The 25,702-nt window shown below is 37.6% G+C and overlaps 1 protein-coding gene across 4 annotated transcripts in view; it reads left to right on the plus strand.

The window, feature by feature from the left end:
• The window catches only part of nckap1 (NCK-associated protein 1), a 157,955-nt gene that overhangs the window by 38,867 nt on the left and 93,386 nt on the right, over positions 1 to 25,702 (plus strand). For all 4 annotated transcript variants that reach the window (XM_063052029.1, XM_063052030.1, XM_063052031.1 and 1 more), the window contains 14 exons: positions 250 to 306; positions 392 to 534; positions 5,017 to 5,107; positions 5,255 to 5,392; positions 5,470 to 5,518; positions 10,260 to 10,416; positions 12,345 to 12,401; positions 14,103 to 14,199; positions 15,914 to 16,023; positions 19,613 to 19,745; positions 21,292 to 21,373; positions 21,498 to 21,556; positions 23,228 to 23,373; positions 24,281 to 24,413. In XM_063052029.1, the coding sequence (XP_062908099.1) occupies positions 250 to 306; positions 392 to 534; positions 5,017 to 5,107; positions 5,255 to 5,392; positions 5,470 to 5,518; positions 10,260 to 10,416; positions 12,345 to 12,401; positions 14,103 to 14,199; positions 15,914 to 16,023; positions 19,613 to 19,745; positions 21,292 to 21,373; positions 21,498 to 21,556; positions 23,228 to 23,373; positions 24,281 to 24,413 (1,452 nt within the window). The remainder of the gene's footprint in view (positions 1 to 249; positions 307 to 391; positions 535 to 5,016; positions 5,108 to 5,254; positions 5,393 to 5,469; positions 5,519 to 10,259; positions 10,417 to 12,344; positions 12,402 to 14,102; positions 14,200 to 15,913; positions 16,024 to 19,612; positions 19,746 to 21,291; positions 21,374 to 21,497; positions 21,557 to 23,227; positions 23,374 to 24,280; positions 24,414 to 25,702) is intronic.

A 25,702-nucleotide genomic window follows, 5' to 3' on the forward strand; every position in this document is an offset into this window, starting at 1 on the left:
AGTTTCTTCTGTCTGAGTATTTTGAAGTATTCTAGACACATGGTGACAATTTTATATTCCTATGTTTCTGTAGTTTCTGAACTGGGATTGTTGAACAATTTCCTCTACAATATACTGCTACTGCATAACAGCAACAAAAAAATGTTGCACAAAGAAATATTTTCAAAGCATTAAAAAATGTTTTCCAATTCTACCTTTTGGTTTTATTTATGAAACTTAAAATGTTATTTAAATGTGTTTCTTTGACAGGATCATGTCAGTGAATTACTGAACACCATAGATGCTTGTCAAGTTTTCTTTGATATTGTAAGTATTTCAGAAGTTTAACATTTTTAGGTGGATATACGATCAACAACATTTTTATTAATTTTTCTCTTCCCTCTAACTCCAGACTGTCAATTTTGATTTAACCAAAAATTATTTGGACTTGGTCGTAACTTATACAACACTAATGATTATGGTATCCCGAATTGAAGAGCGGAAGGCAATAGTAGGACTCTACAATTATGCACATGAAATGTTGCATGGAGCAAGGTGAGTGCTAATCTGTATTTAAAATACAAACATTTTAATATTGGTGTGGTTTGTATATTAGTGATTGGGAAAGTAGGTATCAGGTAACCTTTAACTTGATATGAATATTATTAACATAAAGATTCAACTACTCTATTAAATTCAATTTAAGTATTTGGGTAATTACTTGAGGTAGGTTAATATTGACTCATGGCAATTTGAATCTTACATCACTTGAATATATTTCATAATTGTATATCTTGAATGTTTTGATCATGATACAAGCATTTGATGGGAAGAAAATAAATTGTGAAGCTAAACTATAACAATGGTATGACTTAATTATGCTGAAACTTGACGTAGCTGTCAAAGTTTGATTTTTACGTGATGTTCACGCAGATCAATAACTTTGCAGAGCTTGATTTGACCTACTTAATATAACTGTCATAGTCTTTACAAACTAATTGGAAATGACTGGTAGTTCGTGGAAACAGTATTATTCAGAATTCATATGTACACTTGCAAGTGTGCTGCTACAAGAAGTGCTATCTTGGCCTTAATTCTGATGGTGCCAATTCCAAATTAGTTTAGATTATAATGTCAAAAATTAATTTAATTTATATTAAATGCTGTGAGTTAAATTCAGTGGTCCCAAATGTGAAATTATCAGGCTCTGTGTTGACATTGTTCTTTGCTTAGGCATTTTTTATTGCATAAACCTTAAATATAATTGAGAAAACTTGTTCTGTGAGTTGCAAACACCATATTGCAGAAATTGATTAGGCCAATTTTGTACTTGAGCTGCAGATGCTGCATCACACTATCAATTCCACAGTATGCATGAAATTCAGAATGGTTGCTGTATTATTTGGCCATTGTAAGTGCAGTGTGTTTTCTTGAATGGCACCTGCAGATCCTGTGCTGCCTTGTTAGTGGGCAGGTATGAGTGCATTGAATACCTATCAGAAGAATGCAGAGGAGTAATTGTCTACTCTGCTGATTTGATATCAGTCCTGCTGTTTGAGGTCAATGCTCACTCTTAAACATGCAGAGCTGAAGGAACAGTAGGAAGGAAACCCCTCAGCAGAATCTAAAGGAATTGTTAATGACTTAATTGTGGTTTGTTTTTTTTTGCCGTAAATCCATGCGTGTTTGGTGCATTCTGGTAGACGTACATCATGGGATTCTGCGGGAAGTGCAGCATGTTATGAATCACAAACGAGAGGATCTGCAGATGCTGGAAATCCAAGTAACACACACAAAATGCTGGAGAAATTCAGCAGGCGGGTATCATCTGTGGAGGGGTGGGGGAGTACAGTCGACTTTTTGGGCCAAGACGTTGACTGCACTTTTTTTCATTGATGCTGCCTGGCCTGCTGAGTTCTTCCAGATTTTGTGTATGCGGCATGTTATGAAGTTCTGTTGACTGGGCGTCTGCTGAAATTACTTGCTTCCGTATTCTCAGGCTGCAGTACAGCGTACTTGAGAGAATCAGCAGAGAGCACAGAGAATGTGGCAAGCTAATAGATCAGACCATGAACCTAGGCAGGAAACTGTGAGATTTCCGTGCATCAAATGGATGTTCCCTGTAAAAATATTAATATAGCATTAATGTCAGAGCAGAGGTGAGGACCACGTTTTAAAAATGCTGCTTCCTTTCATTTGCACCTGGACTTGTATGAAGTATTTCAGGTTGCTGTGTACCATTCCAGAAGGGCAGTTACAGGTGTTGTCTGTTCTAAGGTAGATATACCAGCAAGTGGAGAAAATGTACTATTTATCACTGATGGTATAATTCCCCACATTGTCATTAACCCTAAGGAAATGGTGTTCTGATGTAGGTCAGAAAAATCCAGCACAGAGTTTATGGCATCCTGTAGTGCCTATTCTGTCTGATTAACCTTTGCTGACTGCACTGCCTTTTTCTTCAAGGGAATGAAGCTTGGCGTTCACTGCCTAGCAGTGTTTTTGGGTGATGTTTGTATCATGGCTGAATAACTAATCGTCTCCACAAGCCGTGGGTCACAATATGTGGTTTGCATCAGTATTAAATATGTGAGAATTTGAAGACAATAGAAGGTCACTTGTTGTTTTGAAATCGTTGCCATCTTTCAATGCTCCTAAGTATCTCTCCATTACATATCCATTTTTGGATACAGTGACACATGCTACTCATGATCTTGTCCCTCTGCAGAACTGTCCAGTTAAACAACAGCCAATAAATATTTGAATCATTGATTTTGTATAAGCCAATATCTTGGGACACAAAACTGGTTTAAAGAAAATAGACAGCTCAGGGGTGATCTGGCCAATGTCACTTGTCTTTCAGACACGATAAATTGCAGTATTACAATTTTTATAAATTGTTGTAAGCAATAATAGCATGGACTTTGTAAAATTTAACTGCCTGCTACTCCATGTGGCCACCTCCTTTGGATACACACTATAACAATTCCTTTCCCAATTCCAACAATGAGCTGCTTGACCTCATCTTTTTCACTGCCAAGATGAGGCCAAATGCAAAGAAAAACAGCAGCAAATACTCTCTGCTTGTTTAGATTACAGTCCAATGACACAAAATTTGACTTTTCCAGTTTTAAGTTATCCATTCCCCTGTGTTCATTTCCTACTCCCAGCAGTTCATGCAAGTTTTCTCTCCTGTTCACCTATTCTAACCCCCTCCCCCCGTTATCTGGACTCATCACCCCCTCCCTACCTGATTTTATTACCTACTATATATACCTGGGTTTGCTCTTCCTTGGGTCATGTTTTCTGTCCCCTTTCTCCATTTTGTTCCATAAGTTTATCATCTCCTCTCCTCCACGTCTCTTTCTCCTCCCCTCTCCCTCAACCTACGACAAACCTGTTGGCTACCAGCCTCTGTCTTGCATTTTCTCACTACCTCTTCGTACTGGATATCTTCCCTCTGCAATCTGTCTGGATACAGAGTCTTGACACAAACCATTAACCAGCTCTTTGCCAACACCAATGTTGCTCAGCATTGAGTTCTTCCAGAAGTTGAAATTTCACTTTAAGAACACTGCAGTTTATATCAATTTGGCTTAAGCCTATGATTTGGTCAGACAAAAACTGATTAGCAAGGCATTTTGTTGTTGTGGGATTGGCAAATACTTAAAGTTATCTTTATACCTGTGTTATGAATCAACTGTTTTTATTGAAGGTAGGACCAGTGGGCTTGTTCCCATTTTAACTGAGCAAAATTTGCAAGGAGTAAAAAATCCACTTTTACTTTTTTATTTAATTGTATTTTGAGAATTTATGTTGATTAGAACAAAAAGGGAATGTTTTTTCCCTTAATAATTTTGAAACATAGTCTAACTACAATATTTATTGACAGTCTTAGAAATTTAATATTAAGAAGTTCAAATGTCCAGTATTAGAAATACGTAATAACATGTTGATGTATTTCTAAAGAACCGAGGTTTGGTGACATTGATAGTAAATGTTAGATTCCCAGTGTTGTTTCTCAGAAGGTGAACACTGCTGTAGTTGATGTCATGGTATGCTTTAAAAACGTTAGCAGCTTTTAGGTAAAGCCTTCGTTGAGAAAATTCAGAAGTATAAACATTTGGATAAATACGATCAGGAAGTGTTGCTCATTTGAGTTTAAGTTTTGTGTTTTTTGTTGGTACTGTGTTCTGCAGAAGACTACTCTTTATTGAGCTTCCTAGGGATTGCTGGATATAAGAGCCTTCCCTCACAAATTTTGAAAGTTGCTCTCGAGCAATTGAAACTTTATATTTTTATAAATAGTTAATATTTTAATTTAGTATACATATTGAGGACTGATCTTAACAATGTTCAGTAAATCCTTAAACTGTTATTGCATTTCAATGTTTTCAGTATGCAGTGCTAAACAGTTTAGGCAGGGTTTTCTGAAGGTTTATTTTTAAAACATTAACTTGACATTGAAAACATTCCTCTTCAGCTGTTAGATCAAGTCTTTAAAGCATTATGTCATCATCAACTGTATGTACAGACAAGTATTCGACCGAATCTTTAATATTAAAGGCATCCCTCAGCATTCAACATCAATGGTTGTCTTGCATCATTGGACGCCAAGGAAATATTGTCATCCTGAATTGACATTCAGCATGCATAGGCTGTGGTAAACATTGACACCTGAAGTCCAAAAGCACAGATTCAATTAACAATGTGAAGCCTCATTTGGATGGCAGTTCAGCAGAGATTCTGGTCATGCTTGAAGAGTTAGAACCATCCTGGTGCTCCTTGCCTTGTGGACCAGAATGTAAAGCATTGAAATGGATCAGCATGAGTGCTGAGTCCTGCCCTTTCTCTTTCATTTGATCCTGTCAATATTTGTTCAGTTTTCTCAGTCCTTTTATTTGGAAATTCATCAACTATAGCTGACATGAGAATGGTTCGTTATTCGTAAGCATCCAGTAATTGAAATATTATGTTAGATACAGATATCTAGTTAACTTGCTACTGAGAATAGCCCATGTAATATTTTTCTGATAGTGATCGTGAGTATCCAAGACTTGGGCAGATGATTGTGGACTATGAAAACCCCTTAAAGAAAATGATGGAAGAATTTGTACCACACAGTAAAGTAAGACAAATACAGAATTTTTCTTTATGAATTTTTTTTGCATAACCTCCAGTTTGTTGCTCTTTTTTTCGTGTTTAGCTCTCCAATTATTGTTCTAATATTTTTGAAAGTAATACTGCTATGTATCTTTCTTCCTTTTTTTTGAAGTCTTTGTCGGATGCACTAATTTCACTCCACATGGTTTATCCTCGACGGAACCTTTCAGCAGAACAATGGAGAAATGCTCAGTTATTAAGTCTGATCAGTGCTCCCAGCACCATGCTTAATCCTGCACAATCTGACACGGTAAAATAAATTGTATACTTTCAGCCTCTTTTGATAGCGGTTTAAACAATTATGAAACTATTTTTTCTTTTGTTCAGATGCCATGTGAATACCTTTCTTTGGACACAATGGAAAAATGGATTGTTTGTAAGTATTAAATGCAAATGCAATGTTATGCCTTCTCTACTGCATAAAGACGTATAGTACTGTGGAAAAATCTTGGATGCCCTAGAATTTTATATAAATATTGTTTTAGATTTTTTTTTGTCTTCTACATTAGTGTGTCAGTAGAAAAGAGCAAATTTTAGATTTCCAAACATTTATTTCCAAAAAGGTGTTAGAGAAATGTTTGTATTTGGTAAAGAAAGTAACAAAGTAATAGACCACTTTTCAAATAAAAGCTTGATTACTTGGTAGGTATATAGCTCAGTGCATGGTTAAACAAAGATAACAAACGGGAAGCTAATGATCAATGACATAATGAGCTGAATGAACTAAACTGATTAACTGAAACAGAAAGAGGTGTAGAAGGAATTAAACTGAGCAAAGAATAAACAAAGGTGAGGGCGTGGCAAATGTGGCAGTTTAACCTTCAGATCTTTGATTCTTGCACCATGTGTGATGGGCTGGGTTGATCAGACCCAAAAGACCCAAACCAATTCGCGTGTCCAGGAAATGTGATAATCATGCAAACACAACAAAGTAACGAGTCTAATTTATTATCATAAAACAGAAAGCACAAATAAGCCGCACTATATACCACATAGTGAGTTACAAAGATTTCATAAAGATTTCAGGGCTCATGTTTCTTAGTCACCTCTTAATTGTTGCTGTCATCAGCAGACTTGATTACTGGTGTTGGGGGAACTCCAAATTCCAATTCATGGAATCACCCTGGGCACTGATTGATCGAGATTCCTCTGTCTAGGTGAAGTCCCAAGAACAGGGGGAAAGGTTCTCAATTAATTTAGGGTTCAATCCACAAGCATAGGCAGATAAACTCTTTGGTCTTTTCTTCTCATGCCAATGATGCCTTGAGGTTAAGGAAGAATCCAGAGGTTATTAACAAACATATAACAAACCTATAGTGTTTAACTTGTACAGGCACCTTACAAGGAGCTAAAATGTATTTTGGAATTGTTCAGTCTGTAATATTTTTACAAAATTTAATAACACTACAACGCACCATGGCAAGATTGAGCATAAGCATAGCAACAAGACACAAGATGGACATCCTGCATCAGCAAGATCTCTCCACACAGTAATTTTGCAGTGGACAGGGGTTTCAAGGTATGCTGTCCAAACTCTTCTGAAGAAGCATAAAGAAACAGACAAGGTTGGTCAGCCACGGAAATTGAGTGCTGCTACAAACTAATGAAGTCTTGTCAGAAATGGTCTTCATGGAAGAGTTGCTGCCAAAAAGCCATTCTTCCAAAGTGGAAACAAAGCCAAGTGACTTGCCTACGCACAAAAGCACAAAGACTGAAGTTCTGAACAATAGTAGCAAGCGCTGTGGACTGAGGAGTCAAAATTTGAAATTTTTTGGCTCAAAACAGGAGATAGTTTGTGCATAGAGTTCAAGAGAGCTACATGGATGAGTATCTGCAGCCAACATTGGGGAACGGTGAGGTTCTCTGCAGGTTTAGGGCTGCATTTCTGCAAATGGAGTTGGTGATCTGGTCAGAATTAAAGGTATCATCAATGCTGAGAAGTACAAGCAGATTCTCATCCATCAAGGAGCTGTCTGATCGGTCCCAACTTCATTCTGCAGCAGGACAATGAACCCAAACAGCAAAGGTAATAAAGAACCGTCTTTAGTGAACAGAACTGAGTTCTGCAACGGATTATATGGCCTCCAGACCTCAGACTTCAACATCATCAATGCTCTGTGGGATGACCTGAAGATACAGAAGCAAGCAACACAATCAAAGTCTGCAGAACTGTGTCAAGGTCTCCAAGATGCTTGGGACAGCCTAGCAACCGACTTTCTTATAAAACTGCATGATGGTGTACTGAAGAAAATTGATAAAGTTTTAACAGCAAAGGGTGGTCACACCAAATATTAATTTTAGTTTTTTACTGTTTACTGCTTATTATAGCGATTTAAAAAAAATATATATTTAAAAACTTTTAATTATTTTTGAAAACATCTTTGCTTTACAGATTGTTTTACAATAAGACTTCTGCACAGTATTGTATTCTTAAATAGAATTGGCAGTTTTTTCAAAAATGGAACCTTGCTAGCAAATATTCCATATAATTTTGGCGATTCTACAATTTTTACATTTCACTTGTGAAACCCTTTGATTTTGCTACTAGTTTACATCAGCAGGGTGCAGTAGCTTCAACTAATAGCACTGGTTTAGTTGAAGCAAAACTTAAAAATTGCAAATAGGAAGTTATTTTAGATTATAAAACTTTCAACTGAAAAATATTAAACAGAAATTATCACACTTTTAATTTTTTTAACTGCAGCAAAGATCATAATTGAACTGTATATTTCCTATTACCTTAATTAGATTTTACAACTGCTCTACACATTTTGTCTTAAGCAGAGGCAAAATTTTTCAACAAATCTATAAAACCTCGAGCCAAGAGGATGAATTTTTACTTTTGCTGTCTGCATCAGGCACTGAAAGATTAAGCTGTATGTTGTGCATAGGATTTAATATTTTCCATACAACCTAGCAGTCCTGTTTATTAAGTTAAGTGAAGGTATATCTGAGTGAGTGTATCCTGTATCTCAACAACTGCTCAACTAGAGGATTGCTTTCATCATGAATAGTATGTTTAATCCTGGATAATGGGAATGTCAATTTACATTTGCGTTAACACTCAGTGGCTGCTTTATTAGGTACACCTATACACCTCATTCTTGCAAATATCTGATCAGCCAATCATGTGGCAGTAACTCAGTGCATAAAAATATGCAGACATGACAAGAGGTTCAGTTGTTGAGAGCAAACATCAGAATGGGAAAGAAATATGTTTTAAGTGCCTTTGACTGTGGAATGATTGTTGGTGCCAGACAGGGTGGTTTGAGTATTTTGGAAACTGCTGATCTGCTGGGATTTTCACACACAACAGTATTAGGGAGGAGAAGATGGTGGCGCGACGCAGCGCGCACGGCCGTTCCGAATGATATCGTATGTGTTAACTAGGATGCCGTGCACAATCCTGATTCGATGGAGACAGCTTTGAGAAGCACTGAGAAACACCTGGAGAAACTTCTGAAATGCCTGCTTAGCTGCCACTGCTACTGTGCGATCGAGAATCTCCGGAGAGGAAGGCCCCAAATCCTCGGCTTTGCCTATTCTCTTTTGCCGCGGCGGGGTTGAAGCACTCAGCAGAGATGGTGCTCGGTGTCGGAGAGCTGGTTGGAGGCTCGGAGTCTTCGGACGGGCTCGGAGTTGGACTGTGGTCGGGTGCTTCCAGGTTGCTGCATCGGCAAGTTTGCGGCGCTGGAGGTTCACCGTCTGCATGAGATGATGGGACTGTCGAGAAACTTTGAGACTTTTTACCATGCCCATGGTCTGTTCTTTATCAAATTACAGTATTGCTTTGCACTGTTGTAACTATATGTTATAATTATGTGGTTTTTGTCAGTTTTTCAGTCGGTTTGTCTTGTGTTTCTGTGATATCATTCTGGAGAAACATTGTATCATTTCTTAATGCGTACATTACTAAATGACAATAAAAGAGGAGTGCGTGTCCTCATAATCTAATCTAATTTAGAGTTTACAGAAAATGCTGCAAAATGCATAAAGCATCTGGTGAATGGATGTTCTGTGAGCAAAAGCACTTTGTTAATGAGAGAGGTCAGAGGTGAATGGCTAGACAGGGTCTAGCTGATAGAATGACAACAGTAGCTCTGATGACCACATTTTACAACAGTGGTTTGTAGAAAAATGTCTCTGAACACATGTTGAACCTTGAAGGGAGGGGCTGCAGCAGCAGAAGTTCACAAATATGCACTAAGTGGTCACTTATTAGGTACAGGCCACTGAGTGTGTAAGGCCATAAGACAAATGAGCAGAATCAGGGCATTAGCTAGTACATATCAAAAGAATTTGTATATTGATTATACCAGTGTTTAATTATATCTAAAAAGATGCGTCGTACTTGGTTTTAAAGCTATTTGGTAACAGGGCTAACATTATTTTGCTTTGTTTTGCCAAGGGTTATCACCTAGGCATCTCATAAATGTTGGGACCCACACTAATTGTATACACCTCCAATTTTCATGTGCGGGGCAATTTAGTAAACTAAACTTCTAAAGGATCAAATGGCCTAGGTGCTCCAGAATCAGATAAATGCAATGAACAGTTATTCAAAGATGTCATGTTATTTTTGTACTGTTACTATACAGATTAAAAAAAATGCAAAAGGATTTGAGATGATGAACTTTGTAATCTGAACCATATGTAGGTGTTTGTAGTATGAGTGGCTGATCAGTTATTTGTCAGGTACCTATCAGTTTCCATCACCTGGGGAGTGTGGGGAAAGGAGGAGGATCCCATCACAAATAAGACAAAATCTACAGGTGCCGGAAATCCGAGCAACACACACAAAACGCTGGAGGAACTCGGCAGTCCGGGCAGCATCTATGGAAAAGATTACAGTCGATGTTTCAGGCTGTCCTGCTGAAGAGTTTCGGCCCGAAACAGCAACTGTGCTCTTTTCCATAGATGTTGCCTGGCCTGCTGAGTTCCTTCAGCATTTTATGTGTGTTGAGGAGAATCATATGTTGGATTAAATAATTGATTCTAAACTGGAGAGTGCAAACTGTAGCACTGATAGTGTGTTGCAAGATATTTCTAGAACTCTGAAATATTTTTATCTATTTCATGCATATGCATTACAAAGACTTGTTTTATCTTCATATTAGTTGGCTTTATCCTGTGCCATGGAAACCTGAACACGGATTCAGCAGCTCTAAACCTGTGGAAAATTGCACTGCAGAGCAGTTCCTGTCTTGCTCTATTCAGAGATGAAGTATTCCATGTTCACAAAGTTGCAGAAGACTTGTTCATGAACATAAAAGGGTAACCTTTTTTTAGAATACACTAATGAAACAATGTTGTGAAATGTGATTGGTACCAAAATAAGTCACGAAATTAATCAAGATCGTCATTATTTATTTTGTTGCAAATATTCAGTGTAATATAAATATCTTCAGATTGTGCCATATCATTGACCTGAAATTCCTGGAAGATGCAAATTGCCTGTGCTTGACACTCTGAAACTGTTGGGCTCACATGCTAGAATCATGTCTGATGAACTGCAGACGTTTACTATGATGCTGTGGGTATGGAGTTTGCAATTGCGTACTTTTCTACTATTTCAGCATTCATCATGTGTTTCCATGCCCGGACTTCTAAATCCTTCTGCTTCACTTTGAGCAGTCAGGGACCAGAGATTCCTAAAATAATGTCTTTTTTTCAAGAAAAGTCATTGGGTATATTTGAGGCAGAGGGGTAGGGGTAGCAGGTGAAGACAGGAGATTAGGGCTGAGAGGAATAATGGATCAGCCTTGATGAAGTAGTGGACCAAATGACCTGCTTCTGATGGTCTTATTAGCTGACTGGTCAGCAAAATGACCAAGTGTTATCAAGACTTTGTCATTGGGGATGTTGACCTATGATTGGTGTTGTTATTGGATTGCATATCCTTAACGGTGGATTTTGAACTTTCGGAAAAACTTGGTCCATGAGGCTTGCTTCAAACTGATTTACTGGCTATAAATAGCGAGAACTGCCCACTGAAATAATTTCAGTTCCTCCTGCACCATACTTCTGGTCTAAAGATTGTCAAAATTCTCAAACAATATATATTTGTGATTGTTCCTAATAGAACATTGGGAGCAGAAGTAGTTTCAAGGAGAATATGGATTAATTATCTCTGGTGAACATGATTCAACAGAATGTAATTCAAAAATTGATGTTTCACAATATTGTGAATAAATTCCAAGATTAATTTTACAGCTACGTGCCCCATAAATCTCATGGTGATCAAACTCTGCAGAGTATTTGTTCACTATATAATCCTAATTTACAGTGTATTTAAGTCTTGGAGATTTATTTTCTTATAGGTAGGCATTAATTGGTAAGCTGTCATGGTAGTTCAAAATTGTGGGCTATGAAAAGCGTATAATATCTTGGAGGTAGCTGCTTCTGAATTGGCCAGTTTTTAAAAATTGTTTCTAAAGCTTCCTATGTTAAGCTCTATATACATGCCTGTTGCAAATGTTTGTTTTTTATGTTATTGAAATAACTGGAAAATTGAGGCACACCTAGGAACATAATGCAAAGTGGCACATAGTTGGAATTATATTGATTTAATTCCAAGTACTTAACTATTCATCACTGGATATCGATACAAATTTCCAAGAAGTTATTCACCTTTTTCTAGAAACAAATTCATGCTTTGGGATTTGCATTTCCAGAATGAATCCATGAAATTCATTGTAAACCTAACAGAATAATCTTAAAAATTACCTCCAACTATCAAAGTAACATTAGTTCATAGTCTAGTTCCAGCACAAAATACTGCGACAATCTGATACATGGGACTTTGGTGCTAGACTGGCAGATTTTCTGGATTATTGTTTCTAACAATTATTCAGCATTGATATATTTTTTTTTCATTATTACCAGCTTCATTGGAACATTTATTTTAGTGTAATTTGAAAAGGAGTGTAACAAGTAGGGCCTCCAGTGAGTGGAGAGGGAGTTAGATGCTGAACCATCAACATTTTTGAATACTTGGATAATGATCTGATAATTCAGAAATCTGTTTTACTGTATTCCAAATATTTTTCTCAATTTTTTAAAATTAAAAATGTAGTTCCTCCAAATGACTTGTCAAGTTACTCGGTGCTACTTGGCTGACTCTTTCTAGTGTGGATTTCGTTATGTTTATTCTAGATTTGCAAATAATTTTTAAACAACATTTACTACTTTACTTTTCATAGTTACAACAAACGCATAGCTGATATTCGCGAATGTCGGGAGACTGCATTATCACATGCGTAAGTATATATGTAGTTTGTAATTGATTAAGAAGTCAGTTAATACTAACAAATGTAATGAAACCATATTGAAAGAGACAGTTAGATATCTGGCCAGTTGAGCATCAACTGGGTAAGGCCTTTTGCTAATATTCACTGCTGTGGTTACCTATTGCACTAAAGGTTTTGAATTTGGAAAGGCATCTTGGTAGCATATAATATCCTGGAGGTAGTTGTTCTCCTGAAGTATCAGGACCTTGTATCATAGTGTTCAGTCACTTAACCTGCTGTCTGTTAAACCACTGGTATTTAGAGCAGCATTGAAGGTCCTCCATCTCTGGCATCATGTCAGTGGCTTCCTTGCGGTTTTCAGTAGTGCCAGTCACACAAGTCCTGAATGGAGACTCTGGAATACCATTGCACTCTGATGCAGTACAATCCTTCATTGTTGTTTCTATAACAATTTTGGTTTACCAAGTTAGTTCTTGGCCCTGAGCTGAATCCCCGAACCTGGAGGACTGGTGGACACTTAGTCTGGCCTCTACCCTTTGACCTGTTTGGCATGGGTGACCCTACCAAGAGCCAAAGCAGAAAGCCCTGACTCCAGCTAACATAGCCCTCCAGGTCATTGAGACACACAAACCTCCAAACCCAGCAACAAGATTATGGTCTACTTGGAGGTCAATTACTTAAGTAGCCGGTTAAAAGCTTAGCTTGTAGAACTATTAGGAAAAGCTTTTTTTAAAAAATTCTTTATTTTTTATTATGGATTTCTTGAGTATGCCTGCAAGAAAATGAATCTCAGGGTTGTAGATAGTAACTATGTATAACACACATACATAGAGTGCCTAGAAGAAGTATTTACACCCCTTGGAAGAAGGGGCTTGCCATTAAGTGTATCCTTACTCATTCCATTTAGCCTCCCAATGTGCAACACCTCATGTTTGTCTGGATTAAACTCCATCTGCCCACATACAGTGCCTGTCAAAGGCATTCACCACCCTTGGATGTTTTCATGTTTTATTGTTTTACAACATTGGATCACAGTGGATTTTATTTGGCTTTTTTGACACTGATCAACAGAAAAAGACTACAATCTCCTGTAGTTGATAATCAGTTCTTTGGTTTTGTTGATGTTGAATGAGACATCGTTGCTGTGGTACCACTAGCCAGGTTTTCAGTTTCTCTCCTATATGCCGATTTAGCACTACCTTTGATTTGGCCAACAACAGTGGTGTCATCAGCAAATTTAATTAAGGCATTGGATTTGTACTTTGACACACAATCGAAGGTATAAAGTGAGTAGAGCATTAGGCTAAGCACACAGTCTTGTGGTCCACATGTGATGGTGATTGTGGAGAAGATGTTGTTGCCAATCCATACTAACTGGGATCTGTAAGTGAGAAAATCGAGGATCCACTTACACTGGGAGGTACCATGGCCTAGGTCTTGAAACTTTGGAATGAGTTTCGAGGAGATGATGGTGTTTAATGCTGAGCTGTAGTCAATGAAGAACATCTTGATGTATGTATCCTTGTTGTTCAGTTGTTCCGGAGCTGAGTAAAGACCCAGAAAAATGGCATCTGCCATGGTAGACAACTTGGAGTAGATCCAATTTAGCAGTTAGTGAAGTGAATTCAGTGTGCGCTTTGCATGTTTCACCTTCTCTGCTTGTCTCTGAATGTTAATAGTTTTCATTCATTTGAACTTCGTCCCCTTTAGTGGACCACTTCATAGAGAACGACGCAAGTTTTTGCGGTCTGCCTTAAAAGAGCTAGCCACTGTTCTTGCTGACCAACCTGGATTACTTGGTCCAAAGGTACTGAGTTTATATTTCAGTGATTTATTTTATTCCAGTAGAGCTTGATCTTTAGACTATTAGAAAACACTGTTTGTACTTGCTTCACTATTTGTAGCAAAAAAGAATGATGCCTTTCGCATTATTAACAGGAAGTGGGTATTAATGCACTTGTCCTGGAGTTCATTCCCTGATTTGGGCAAAGACGTTTTGCCATACAAACTTAGTTTCTCAAGCTTACACCTGATAATTTTTCAGAAAATTTTATTCCCTGCAATTCCTACCCACCAATATATGTGAACATGTTTAGATTATGAAGACACGTAGTCCCCTTTAATTGTCATTTAGTAATGCATGCATTAAGAAATGATACATTGTTTCCTCCGGTGTGATATCACAAAACACAGGACAAACCAAGACTGAAAAAACTGACAAAACCACATAATTACACATATAGTTACAAACAGTGTAACAATACCATAACTTGATGAAGAAGGTCCGTAAGCACAGTAAAGTTCAAAGTTTCTCAAATGTCCCACATCTCACGCAGACGGGAGAAGGAAGAAAACCTCTCCCTGCCATGCCGACCACACTCTGACTCTGAGTCATCCGAAAACTTCGAGCTCTGATCAGCTTTCTGACACCGAATACTGAGCGCCACCTCTGTCCGAACGATTCGACCTCAACCTTGGTCGCCAAAAGCAGGCAAGGCCGGGGATTTTGAGGCTTACCCTCCGAAAGATTCCCGACCACACAGTAACGACAGCAGCGGATGGGCGTTCCAGAAATTTCTCCAGATGTTCCTCTGTGCTTTCACGTCCATTCTCCATCAAATCAGAATTGTCCATGGACCCTATTTAACTTTTCACCGGAGAGCTGCACACGCGCGGCGCGCTGCCATCTGCTCCTCCCGTTTAAAGTGAATTTGGACAAAAGCAGTGCCTCTAAATAATATCTCAGAAATAAGCATTTGAAAATAACTAAATTGCCAGTCCTCTAGTACAACTTAAGTGTTTTGAAAGTTGATTTTTTTTTAGCACTGTTTATTCTATTTGTATGATTCATTTTTCTAATAGAAATACCCGTTTTGAGCTCAGAACAGTTTTATCTTGAGGTCGATATGACTATTATCCCAACACCATCTACTGGCAAGCAACCAGAATTTATTTTTGCTAGTTGTGAAGTTTCTTGTTCTTTTGGCTTTTCAAAGTTGAACAACATCACAGGCATCAGCATCATATAAGCACAATACAAATAAACTTAAATTGTACACAATTTTTAGAAAAAGAAACAATTGGAACAAAAGTGTCCATTTTAACACGAAGTGATCAGAGTGGTCAGTATTTCTGAGCTGTAGTGATGACAATGGTTTTGCTAGGGGATTCAAGAACCAAATGACTGAAAGGAAGTAGCTGTTCTTGAACCTAGTGCTCAGACACTATGGGCTTCTGTACCTCCTGGCCAATGCTAGCTGAAAAAGATGGTGTAGCCCAGGTAGTGGGGATCTTTGGATGTTACTATTTTTTAGGCAGCACTACCTACAAATGGTGCTGGGGAGGGATGTGCCCATAAAGTATTGGGCAGAGTCCACTAATTGCTGCAGCTTCAATTCAGCTTGCCATACTAGAACATGATGCAGCTAGTCAGGACACCTACAACAGTATTTCTGCTTAGAGTTTGTACTAGCAGAACATTATTCCATTTGTGATTTGTAATTCAGGCTCTCTCCTTGTAGGCACTCTTTGTCTTCATGGCTCTATCTTTTGCACGTGATGAAATTATCTGGCTGCTTCGTCATGCAGATAACATTCCAAGAACAAGAAACAGTGATGATTTTATTGATAAGTAAGTAAATGTGTTAATAGTAAATATGTGCTAATTTTCTCTTGTGGTCAGGACGTCAAGGGTCCAAGAATGATATTTTTCTAATCAGCATATTTGATGATGAAAGGAACAACTTGAGGGAAAGTCATACAACATAAAAGAAAATATATTACAGGATTAGATTCTATCAGAAAGGTGGGTTGAAGCGAGTATGAGCTTGGGGGAGAAGTGGGAAGTACGAGAGAAACGTGGAATATTTGCGCAGCCCTAGCTCAAATTCAGATGATGATAAACGGTGACTGGAAAGCATTTGAGTACAGGTTTGGGGAGGAGAGCCTGCAAGCTGTTGATTGTTAAGTAAAGCAGTTTTGGTTTGTTTTATTCTGTCAGAATCTGAAATAGATAGTTGTCTAGTCAAGAATATGATGAAATTGCTTTTAAAAAGATGTACAATTGCTGAGAGATGGCAAATTTTTGTAAGAAAATTGCTTACTGTAGCAGGAAAAAGTAAACCTACACCTTCATCATAAAGGAATCCATCAAGATTTTGCGTAAGAAGAATTAAACTACTTTGTGAATGTCTTGAGGGTTGTCTCCCATGAGACAGATTTTGAACAGAATATGATTAAACCCGTGCCAGTGGATGGTAGAAATAGTGAAATAGTTGTTGGTGGGAGCTTGTTGTTAAAGATTAAGCTAAACTCTGAACTTATTGTCATATGCATGAGTGCAATGAAAAACATACTGGCAGCAACAACAGAGACGCAAGAAAAACAAATTAAATGCCAATTATGCAAAAAAAATGCAATTAGGATTAAAAAAAACAAGGTGTATTGTCATACAAAGTTGTCAAAGTGGCCATAATGAAAAGTGTTATGCAGGTTGGTTCAATATCTGAATGGTTGAAGGGAACTAACTGTGCTTAAACCTGATGACGTGAGACTTCAGGCTTCTGTCCCTCTTGTCCAGTAGAAGCTGCAAGGAGATTACATGGGCCAGATGGTAGTAAGCTTTCATGGTAGGTTATTGCTTTATTGAAGTGGCACCTAATGTAGATTCTGAAATTCCAGTGGTTGGGAGGGATGTGCCAGTGATGCACTGGGCTGATTCCACTGCACTGAAGTTCTTGTACATTCAAATTGCCAGACCAAACCATGATGCAATAAGTCAGGATACTTTCAATAACATCTGTAGAAGCTCGTGAAGGTTGTTTGGTGACATGCTGCACCTCCGAACTGTTCCTTCCTTGTAATTTTATCTGTGCTTGCCCAGGACAGGTATGTCCATAAAACCACTGAAGGAATGAAAGGATACAAAATCAAGGTGTGACTGATTATTGATAGAAACAAAGTTTATGGAAGAGAAACAGAGTTGAAGTTGCTGATCACAGATTGAGGCATTTTAGTTGGAAAAAAGGACAATATTTTAGGAACCTCCTAGAACTGTTTCACCACCCTTTTAAGCGCTAATCTGCTTTTTGCTTCCCTGTGCTCCTCCACCCCTCCCACACTTGTCTTCAAACTGCCAATCAAAAATGTTGGATTTGAAATGCATGCTTTGCTTCCAATCAACTAATGACATGGAAGAGTTCCAAATATTTACCAGCCTTTGTATAGTAGTAAGCACAAGGAATTCTGCAGATGCTGGAAATCCAAAACGACATACACGAAATGCTGGCAGAACTCAGCAGGTCGGAGCATTCATGGAAATGAATAAGCAGTCTCTGTTTTGGGTGAGACCTTTCTTCAGGACTGGAAAGGAAAGGGGAAAACAGAATTTAAAAAGTGGAGGGAGGGGAGGAATGATAGCTGGAAGGTGATGGGTGAACCCCGGTGTGTGGGGAAAAATAAAGGGCTGGAGATGAAGGAATCTAATAGGAGTGGACTGTAGGAGAAAGGGAAGGACACCAGGAGGAGGTGATGGGTAGCTGAGAAGATGCAAGAGGTCAGTGTGGGGAACGGAAGCGGGCGGGGGGGGGGAGGGATTTTTTTTAACGGAAGGAGAAATCGATGTTTATGCCAACAGGTTGGAGGCTGCCCAGACTGAATATAAGATCTTGCTTCTCTGAGTGTGGCACAAGATGAGGCCATGGACGAACATATCAGAACAGGAATGAAAATCAGAATTAAAATTTTGTGGCACTGTGAAATTCCGCTTTTGGTGGGTGGAGCGAGGTGCTTGACAAGACAGTCCCCCAATTTACAATAGGTCTCACCAATGTAGAGGAGGCCACATCAGGAACACTGGACAAAATAGATGACCCAAGCAGATTCACAGGTGAAGTATTGCCTAACCTGGAAGGACTGTTTGGGGCCCTGAATAGAGATGAGGGAGGAAGTAAATGGCCAGGTGTATCACTTTGGCTGCTTGCAGGGATATGTGCCAGGAAGGAGATTAGTGGTGAGGGATGAAAACAAGGATATCATGGAGAGTGGAGTGGAGGGGAAGAGGTAAAGATGTGTTGTTAGTAGGATACCTTTGGAGACGGTGGAAGTTGCGGAAAATTTGTTGGATGCAGAAGTGCATGGGGTGATGGGCAAAGGCAGGAGGAAATCTATCATTATTAAGGTGATGGGATGATGTGGGGGGAGTGCAGATGTTCAGGAAATGGAGGAGATACGGGTGAGGGCAGCATCAGTGGTAGAGAAAGGGAAACTCCTTTCTTTGAAGGAGGAAGACATCTCTGATGTTCTGGAAAGAAAAGCCTCATCCTGGGAACAGATGCAGCAGAGACGAAGCAAATGAGAAAAGGGAATAGCATATTTGCAGGAGATGGGGTGGAAAGAGATACAGTCAAGATAACCATGGAAATCAGTAGGTTTATAAAAGATGTTAGTCGGCAGTTTCTCATCCAAAGATGGAGACAGATCAAGAAGGCCTGTTTCAGTGCTGTAATTGTCACATGGTTATAAGAAAGGGGAGGGAGGTATCAGAATTGTACCAAGTGATTTTAAGGGCAGAATGTAAGTTGGAGTCAAAGTTGCTGAAATTGCATGGGTGCATGAAGCAGCACCAATGCATCTTTAATATAGAAGAGGAAGAGTTATTATACACCAACTTCTCAAATACCTGGTTTTAACTAATAGATTATGCCTCCTGGTCTTGGACTGCACAAACTCTCCACTTAATTCTCTGAAACTTAAAATGAAAAAGAATCTCTCCTTGATGCTCTGAATTTGTGATATTTAATTCTTGGAATTCTGGTTTAATTTTCTTGTCCCTTACTGTGTACGAATATTGTATTTTATGAAGACAAAATTTATCTCAGTATAAATAGGATTATTATTTTTAAAAATGGTTTGTGTAACAATCTTTTCATGGCCCAATCATGCTGAACAAATGCTATATGCTTGACAATGGAAACATTGGGGGTTTGAAACTGATCAAATTTGGAACGATCAAACATTGCATATTTTTCATTATATGCTGCGCAATTGATTTAAACCTGATTTTTAGTGTGCTAATTAATACTTTTGCAATTACTAAGTCTAAGGAATGGAGTTTTTTTTTTAGTTTGAAAATTTATTTTCTGCTATACCTATTCTTTGGAATCTAATGAAGATATGTAATTGGGAATCACTGGTATTTTTAATACATTTTTTTTCTGTAGGCACATTGCTGAACTGATCTATTACATGGAAGAACTCAGAGCACATGTGCGCAAATATGGACCAGTGATGCAGCGGTATTATGTCCAGTATCTCTCTGGCTTTGATGCAGTGGTGCTGAATGAACTTGTGCAGGTATGCCTTTTGCAAAATATTAATGGTATCTTGGGTAAGAGAGTTAGAGAAAACTAGTCACTAAAGTTATGCTGAACAAATCGAAGGTCAATGTAGTGTAATGTATTTGTATAGCCAGTAGGTGGAGTACAAATCTTGTCCTTTTGTATGTTTGCAGAAAAAGGAACTGGTGAATCATAGCATCTTTATTCTGCACTTTGTCAAATGCTTATAATGCAGACGTTTTTAAAAATAGCTAACCTTTCAAATTTGTTTTCTGCTCATGTGCAACATTTTAATGTTTAATTTCCATTATGTAACAGTAGTATATACACAACATTCAACATTTAAATGGTAAAATGTCTCTTTTGATATCTTTGAGACCTGTTGTTGAACTGGTTCCTGATTTACTACTTAATGGAGTCCTGAACAGGCAATCTCTTTCAAGGTGCTTCTATTAGATCGTATTGGTGCCTTTGATGGCTAGTTCTGCATAATACTACCAAGTTTGTATGTGCATAGCCTCAGTTCATTTTTAGTGAACCAATACTTGTGTACAATAATTTGGTTGTCAGTTTTGTGGACTATTATACCCAGTTTGTCTTAGGACTTTTAAAATAAATGTTTAATAATTCCTTTGGATCCCGCAACATCAAATGTTGGCAGTGAACTGGAATCTTTGGTAGTTGACCACTTGTTTAATGAAAACTGTTATCCTGTGTGATGATTCTTGCATTGGTAGACAGCTTTGATATATTTCTTTAGGCCAACGTCAACAGAATGTATGAGGTGAAGTGAGAAGTTAATGTTTTGGTAATATTGATTGGTTCCTTTTTGTATAGGATTAGTTGGTGAAGTTCTATATGCTACTGAATTGGTACAGAGTTTAAGCCCCATCCTGGAAATTGTGAAATTTAGATTCAGGTAATAATCAGAAATTTTTGGGAAAAAGGTCTATGCATCAGCAATTTTACCAATTTAAAAAGGTTCACCATTGAAACTGCTGATGAAATTTTGATAGTGATTGCTCTCTAGCAGAACTATCAAACATTTGGATTGTTTCAGGTGATGAAAATTAAATGTTTGACTTAAAGCACATGAAAACATTACCAAATAATTAAAGGCATGACAACAAGTACAGGTGATGAAATAAAATTAGCTTTGCCTTTATTCTGTTCTCTTAAAATGTATATTTAAATGAAAAAGCTTACAGATCTTGCATTAAATCGGTGACAGAGCCCCAGTGTCTCAACACAAAGTCTGCTGGGAAGTATATTGATTTATATGCTGTGAAGAATCTGCAGCAAGTTCAGGATTTCAGATATGCTCGACCCGAAATTGCAGTCTCATATTTGCATGGGTAAATGCTGGCAGTTTACTAAGAATTGTTGCCATTTAGAGACAAGATTTTGCTTAAATAATTTGTGATGGCATCGGACAGGTATTAACATAGAACTTGTTTATCAAGAATGAATCGTGTACGCTTGTAGAGTTCTTTCCTTCTCTACCACAAATTGAGGAAATGGATTACAAGAATTACTGAATTTTTGTGTTTTTTCCATTCTAGAATCTCTCTGTGTGTCCTGAAGATGAATCCATCATTATGTCCTCCTTTGTGAACACTATGACTTCTTTAAGTGTAAAACAAGGTGATATATTCATTACTTAAGATGTACTTAAATATTCCCTATAATGTAATTAAATTATGAAGCAAATTAAATTTATCCTGTGCAAGAAAGAGCATTTCATTACAAATTTGCTTTGCATTTATAGTGGAAGATGGAGAAGTATTTGACTTCAGAGGAATGAGACTAGACTGGTTTAGGCTGCAGGTAAGATCAGAGAGCTTTTATTAGATGTATTAAAAAACATTTATTCAGATATGAATTTAAAAGCCTCTTGAATTTTTAAAGTAAGGTGCAATTAATAGCTCTACAGCTAATAAGATGCTGCTGAAGAAGTTCTTGAAATGCCAAGCATGTTCAGAAATTGCTTATCAGCTGGTAGATAAGTGTAATGTTTTATTATTGATGCCCAGGACATTTAGTTAACAGCTATAATTTGATGGATTTGCTTTATGTATCAATATCTGCCTTGCCTTTGTTTATATTTATTAAGTACTTCTTGATGGCCAGACAGCTGCATTACCGAATAGTGAAGCAGCTAGGCTTTCACTTAAAGCAAAACATGAAGAGGTTAAATTGTCATAATATTCAGTATAATTCAGATAATGATTTGAGATCAACACACGAGATGCTAGAGAAATACAGCAGGTCAGGCAATGTCTATAGAGGGAAATGAACAGTGAATTGTAAATGCAATTTCATTTGGTATTTTCTCGGTGATCGCTGTTTTAATACATCCACCTGATTATAACAAAACAATCAATTGTGATTTTGAACATACTACTGCAACTACAAGTTTACTTACTAATGTGAAGAGAAATGAAATAAAGCTGGAAACCAAGGAAATGTTTAAATTGTTGTAATAAATGTCAGGAAAAGGGGGTTTGATGTTCTGCCACAGCTGTTGTCAAAATATTCATTTGCAAGCGAGTACATTCTTGGTAAGAATTTGCAACAAATGCGCTCATTATAGTAGGCATTGATCTCAAAATAAAACTTCTCACAAAGATTGATTTCTGCAGTGTGCAGCCTGCCTTTTCCACTGCCTTTATTGTCAAATTTCAAGCCCTAACCCTAAAAGGCACAAATGACCAAAAATCTGGGAGGGAGTGGAGGTGGAGGTGGGAGCCAAATTGCTGGAAACATTAAGAAGCAATTATGGGGGAAAAAATGATGTTAATGTTTCAGATTGAGTGTTTTCAGGATTTTGCATTTGAGATTTTTAGCAAATGCAATTCTTTTTTCATTTCCTAAATCACTAATGACCAAATCACCAAATGGTGGTGAGGAGGCAGAGATTTTATAATAGCCAGTCACTTGGCTATCAATGACAACAATGCAAGAAAGGGAGTACATCTAGAGGTTTGGTTAGATGATCAACATTGTACAGTTCTCTTTATAGCCAAAAAATGATATACTGTAATGGGAGTCCCATGACAGGTCCCTAGACAGATTCTTGGGGGTGAATGGTCTGACATGTGGAAAAAATAAAGTAGGCTAGGCCTCTTGTCTAGAGTTTATTAAATTTAGAGTAGGTTTGTCTTCTCCTTGGTTGAGGTATCTAGAAAGTGTCAGGCTGAAAATTAGGGCAAGGACAGAGGTAAGGAGAAACTTGGGAATATCCTTAAAATTGGTAGGACACCTTAAGACATCTTAAAAGAAAAAACAGCTTTAGGAATTCTTAAAAATGCTTTTTGTGCTGGAGTATTAATAGCTATTTCACTGGACATACACACAACTCGTAGAACCTTAGTTCTGCAAGTTTAATATTTTGAATATTCTGAGGTGGGTGAATGATAAATTCCTAAAGGAATTTTATCCATGGGTATTATTTCTTTATCAGTAAATTTGAATCAAGAAAATGTGTTTTGTTTACAGGCTTATACCAGTGTTTCCAAGGCTTCTCTTAATCTATCAGATCACAAAGAGTTAGGAAAAATGATGAACACTATTATTTTTCACACAAAAATGGTAGATTCTTTGGTTGAAATGCTGGTGGAAACTTCGGATCTTTCAATTTTCTGGTAAGTTCTTTGTTTTAGTTTTTGAATCTTATCAAGTTGACTTTGCATCCTCTGAGTAGAAGACATGCCACAGTATTTTCTTGATGCATAGTATATTGGGGTGCCTTTTAAGAATTTAACTTGGCGGCACAAAATTTGGGCCATCTGAATGAGCCCATGAGAATTACATTTGTTTACTTTGACATCACTCCTAAACCATGCTTAATAAAGCAAAAATCTTGAAAATACTTTTATTTGTATGAAATATTTAAATATTTAACCTGACCTTTTTCATTAAAGACATGCTTGTATACTGCCATGTGCATCTTAATGAATCAAAATGTACTTATATTTTGGTCTACAACTGAGGGACTGCTGCATTATGAATAATGTTATCTTTAGGATAAGACATGAATGTAAAATGGGAACCTTCTGAATGGTCTTTAATGTGAGCCCTCTCTGCTTCTCCATCATCCCTTTATTTTTATTTTTCTAAGATACCACCCACTTTCTCAACCATCTGTTATGTCAAGGAATAGTTTAAGGTGTTTAACTGAGCTGAAAAAATGATTAATACAATAAAGTCTTGCTCTCATGATTTATGCCAGTCAATGGTACCATGAATGGTGTCAGATATATCTTGCAACACGAGTGTACGAAACAGATAGCCGATTTAAAACAACTGCATTAGTGTTTATTATTACTTGTCAAAAAAGTACATTAATATTAAAAGTCTGGAACATTTGTAAATGTGTACATTTCCAAAAAGCAACTTAACCATTCTTTCTCTATATAAAAATGCCAATGTTGTACAACTTTAGGGAAAATGCATGAAATTTCATATTTAATGAGGTTTAAACAGATAACTATTTTGATTTTTAGGTTGTTTGGAATGTTTATGTACTGAAATGGTGTTTATTCCCTTAAGCTTTTACAGTCGTGCTTTTGAAAAGATGTTTCATCAGTGTTTGGAATTGCCCTCTCAATCACGATATTCAATTGCTTTTCCACTGGTTTGCACTCATTTCATGAGCTGCACTCATGAATTGTGTCCTGAAGAGGTAAGTTTCTTCAATGATTAACAATGCAGCTGTGAATAAGTCGTATAGGTGCTTGCTACAATGTTCTCTTTCACTTGAGGCCTGCTGCGTATTATAGCCACTGAGCTACATGATACTGCCAGAACAGAAACCCCTCACAATTCTTTCTCTTGCTCTTCACTTAAACACATTCCACAGAATCTGAAGCCCGAAATGGTCTATTGGATCAGATAGGTGTTCATGATGGTTTGTCTTAAACTGGTGTTTCCTGTTCCTATATCTAATTTTCCCCTTTTCCTGAAATCATATTTCAAAACAATTAAATTTTGTCATAAATTCTGCTTTGATCAGTTACATATTCTACAGCATCTCAAACTTGTGATTTTCATAAAGTAGTTGCTCTGGTTCATTAATGCCCATTGTCCCTGCACACCCAATCTGGGAGAAATGCAGTTCTTAAACCAAAAATGCTGTGACTGACACTGTCCTGATTGAAGGCATAATTGAGGGCATCTCTAACATAAAAATAAAGACAGACCATAGCTTAATGTGTCTAATTATTTCTCAAAAGTACATGAAGACTTTGTCAGGGGACCAAATATTTGAGAGAATCTGGGGGGGGGGGCGCGCAGGGGTATCTCTTCACTCAGAGGGAAGTATGATTGTGGAAATGGTGGATGTGTGCTTAGTTGCAATACTTGAGTAAGTTTGAATAAATACATGGATATGAGGGATTATGGAGGGCCAGAGGCATGACAGAATAACAGCTTGGCATAGACTAGATGGGTTGTATGGCCCGTTTCTGTGCTGTAGTGCTCTGTCTCAAACTACTGGTACAACCAAAACATTTTCTTTCTGGTTCATCTGTGACTTCTTTTTGTACTACTCCTGCATTAATAAGTACAAAGCTGAGAAGCTTGGAATACCTACTGGAACTGCTTTGAGTTCCACCTTTTAAGTAGATGCAACCACAACTTTTTAGTTTGCTGCTTTGAGTAAAGAAATAAATGCCATTACTTTGTGTATAGGTAGTATCATTGTTATTTTATTGCTATATTCTGCAAAGCCCCAATTTTGTTCTGTGAAGGAACTAGCAGGGTCAGCCACCATATGGGACTTGCTGGTTTTGAGTTGTGACATTATCTGGATCAATGATTTCTAATTGATATTCTTCATTTTGAAGAACTCCAAAAACTAGAGCAGTACTTATGATGTTGTGCTGACTGATATAAACCCTCTGGGCAGTGTGTTCCAAGCACCATCACTATTTAAAAACCCAACTCTGGTACCTCCCCTAAACTCTTCTCTGC

The sequence above is a fragment of the Mobula hypostoma genome, chromosome 6 (genome assembly GCF_963921235.1).
Source record: "Mobula hypostoma chromosome 6, sMobHyp1.1, whole genome shotgun sequence".
Taxonomy (NCBI): Eukaryota; Metazoa; Chordata; class Chondrichthyes; order Myliobatiformes; family Myliobatidae; genus Mobula; species Mobula hypostoma.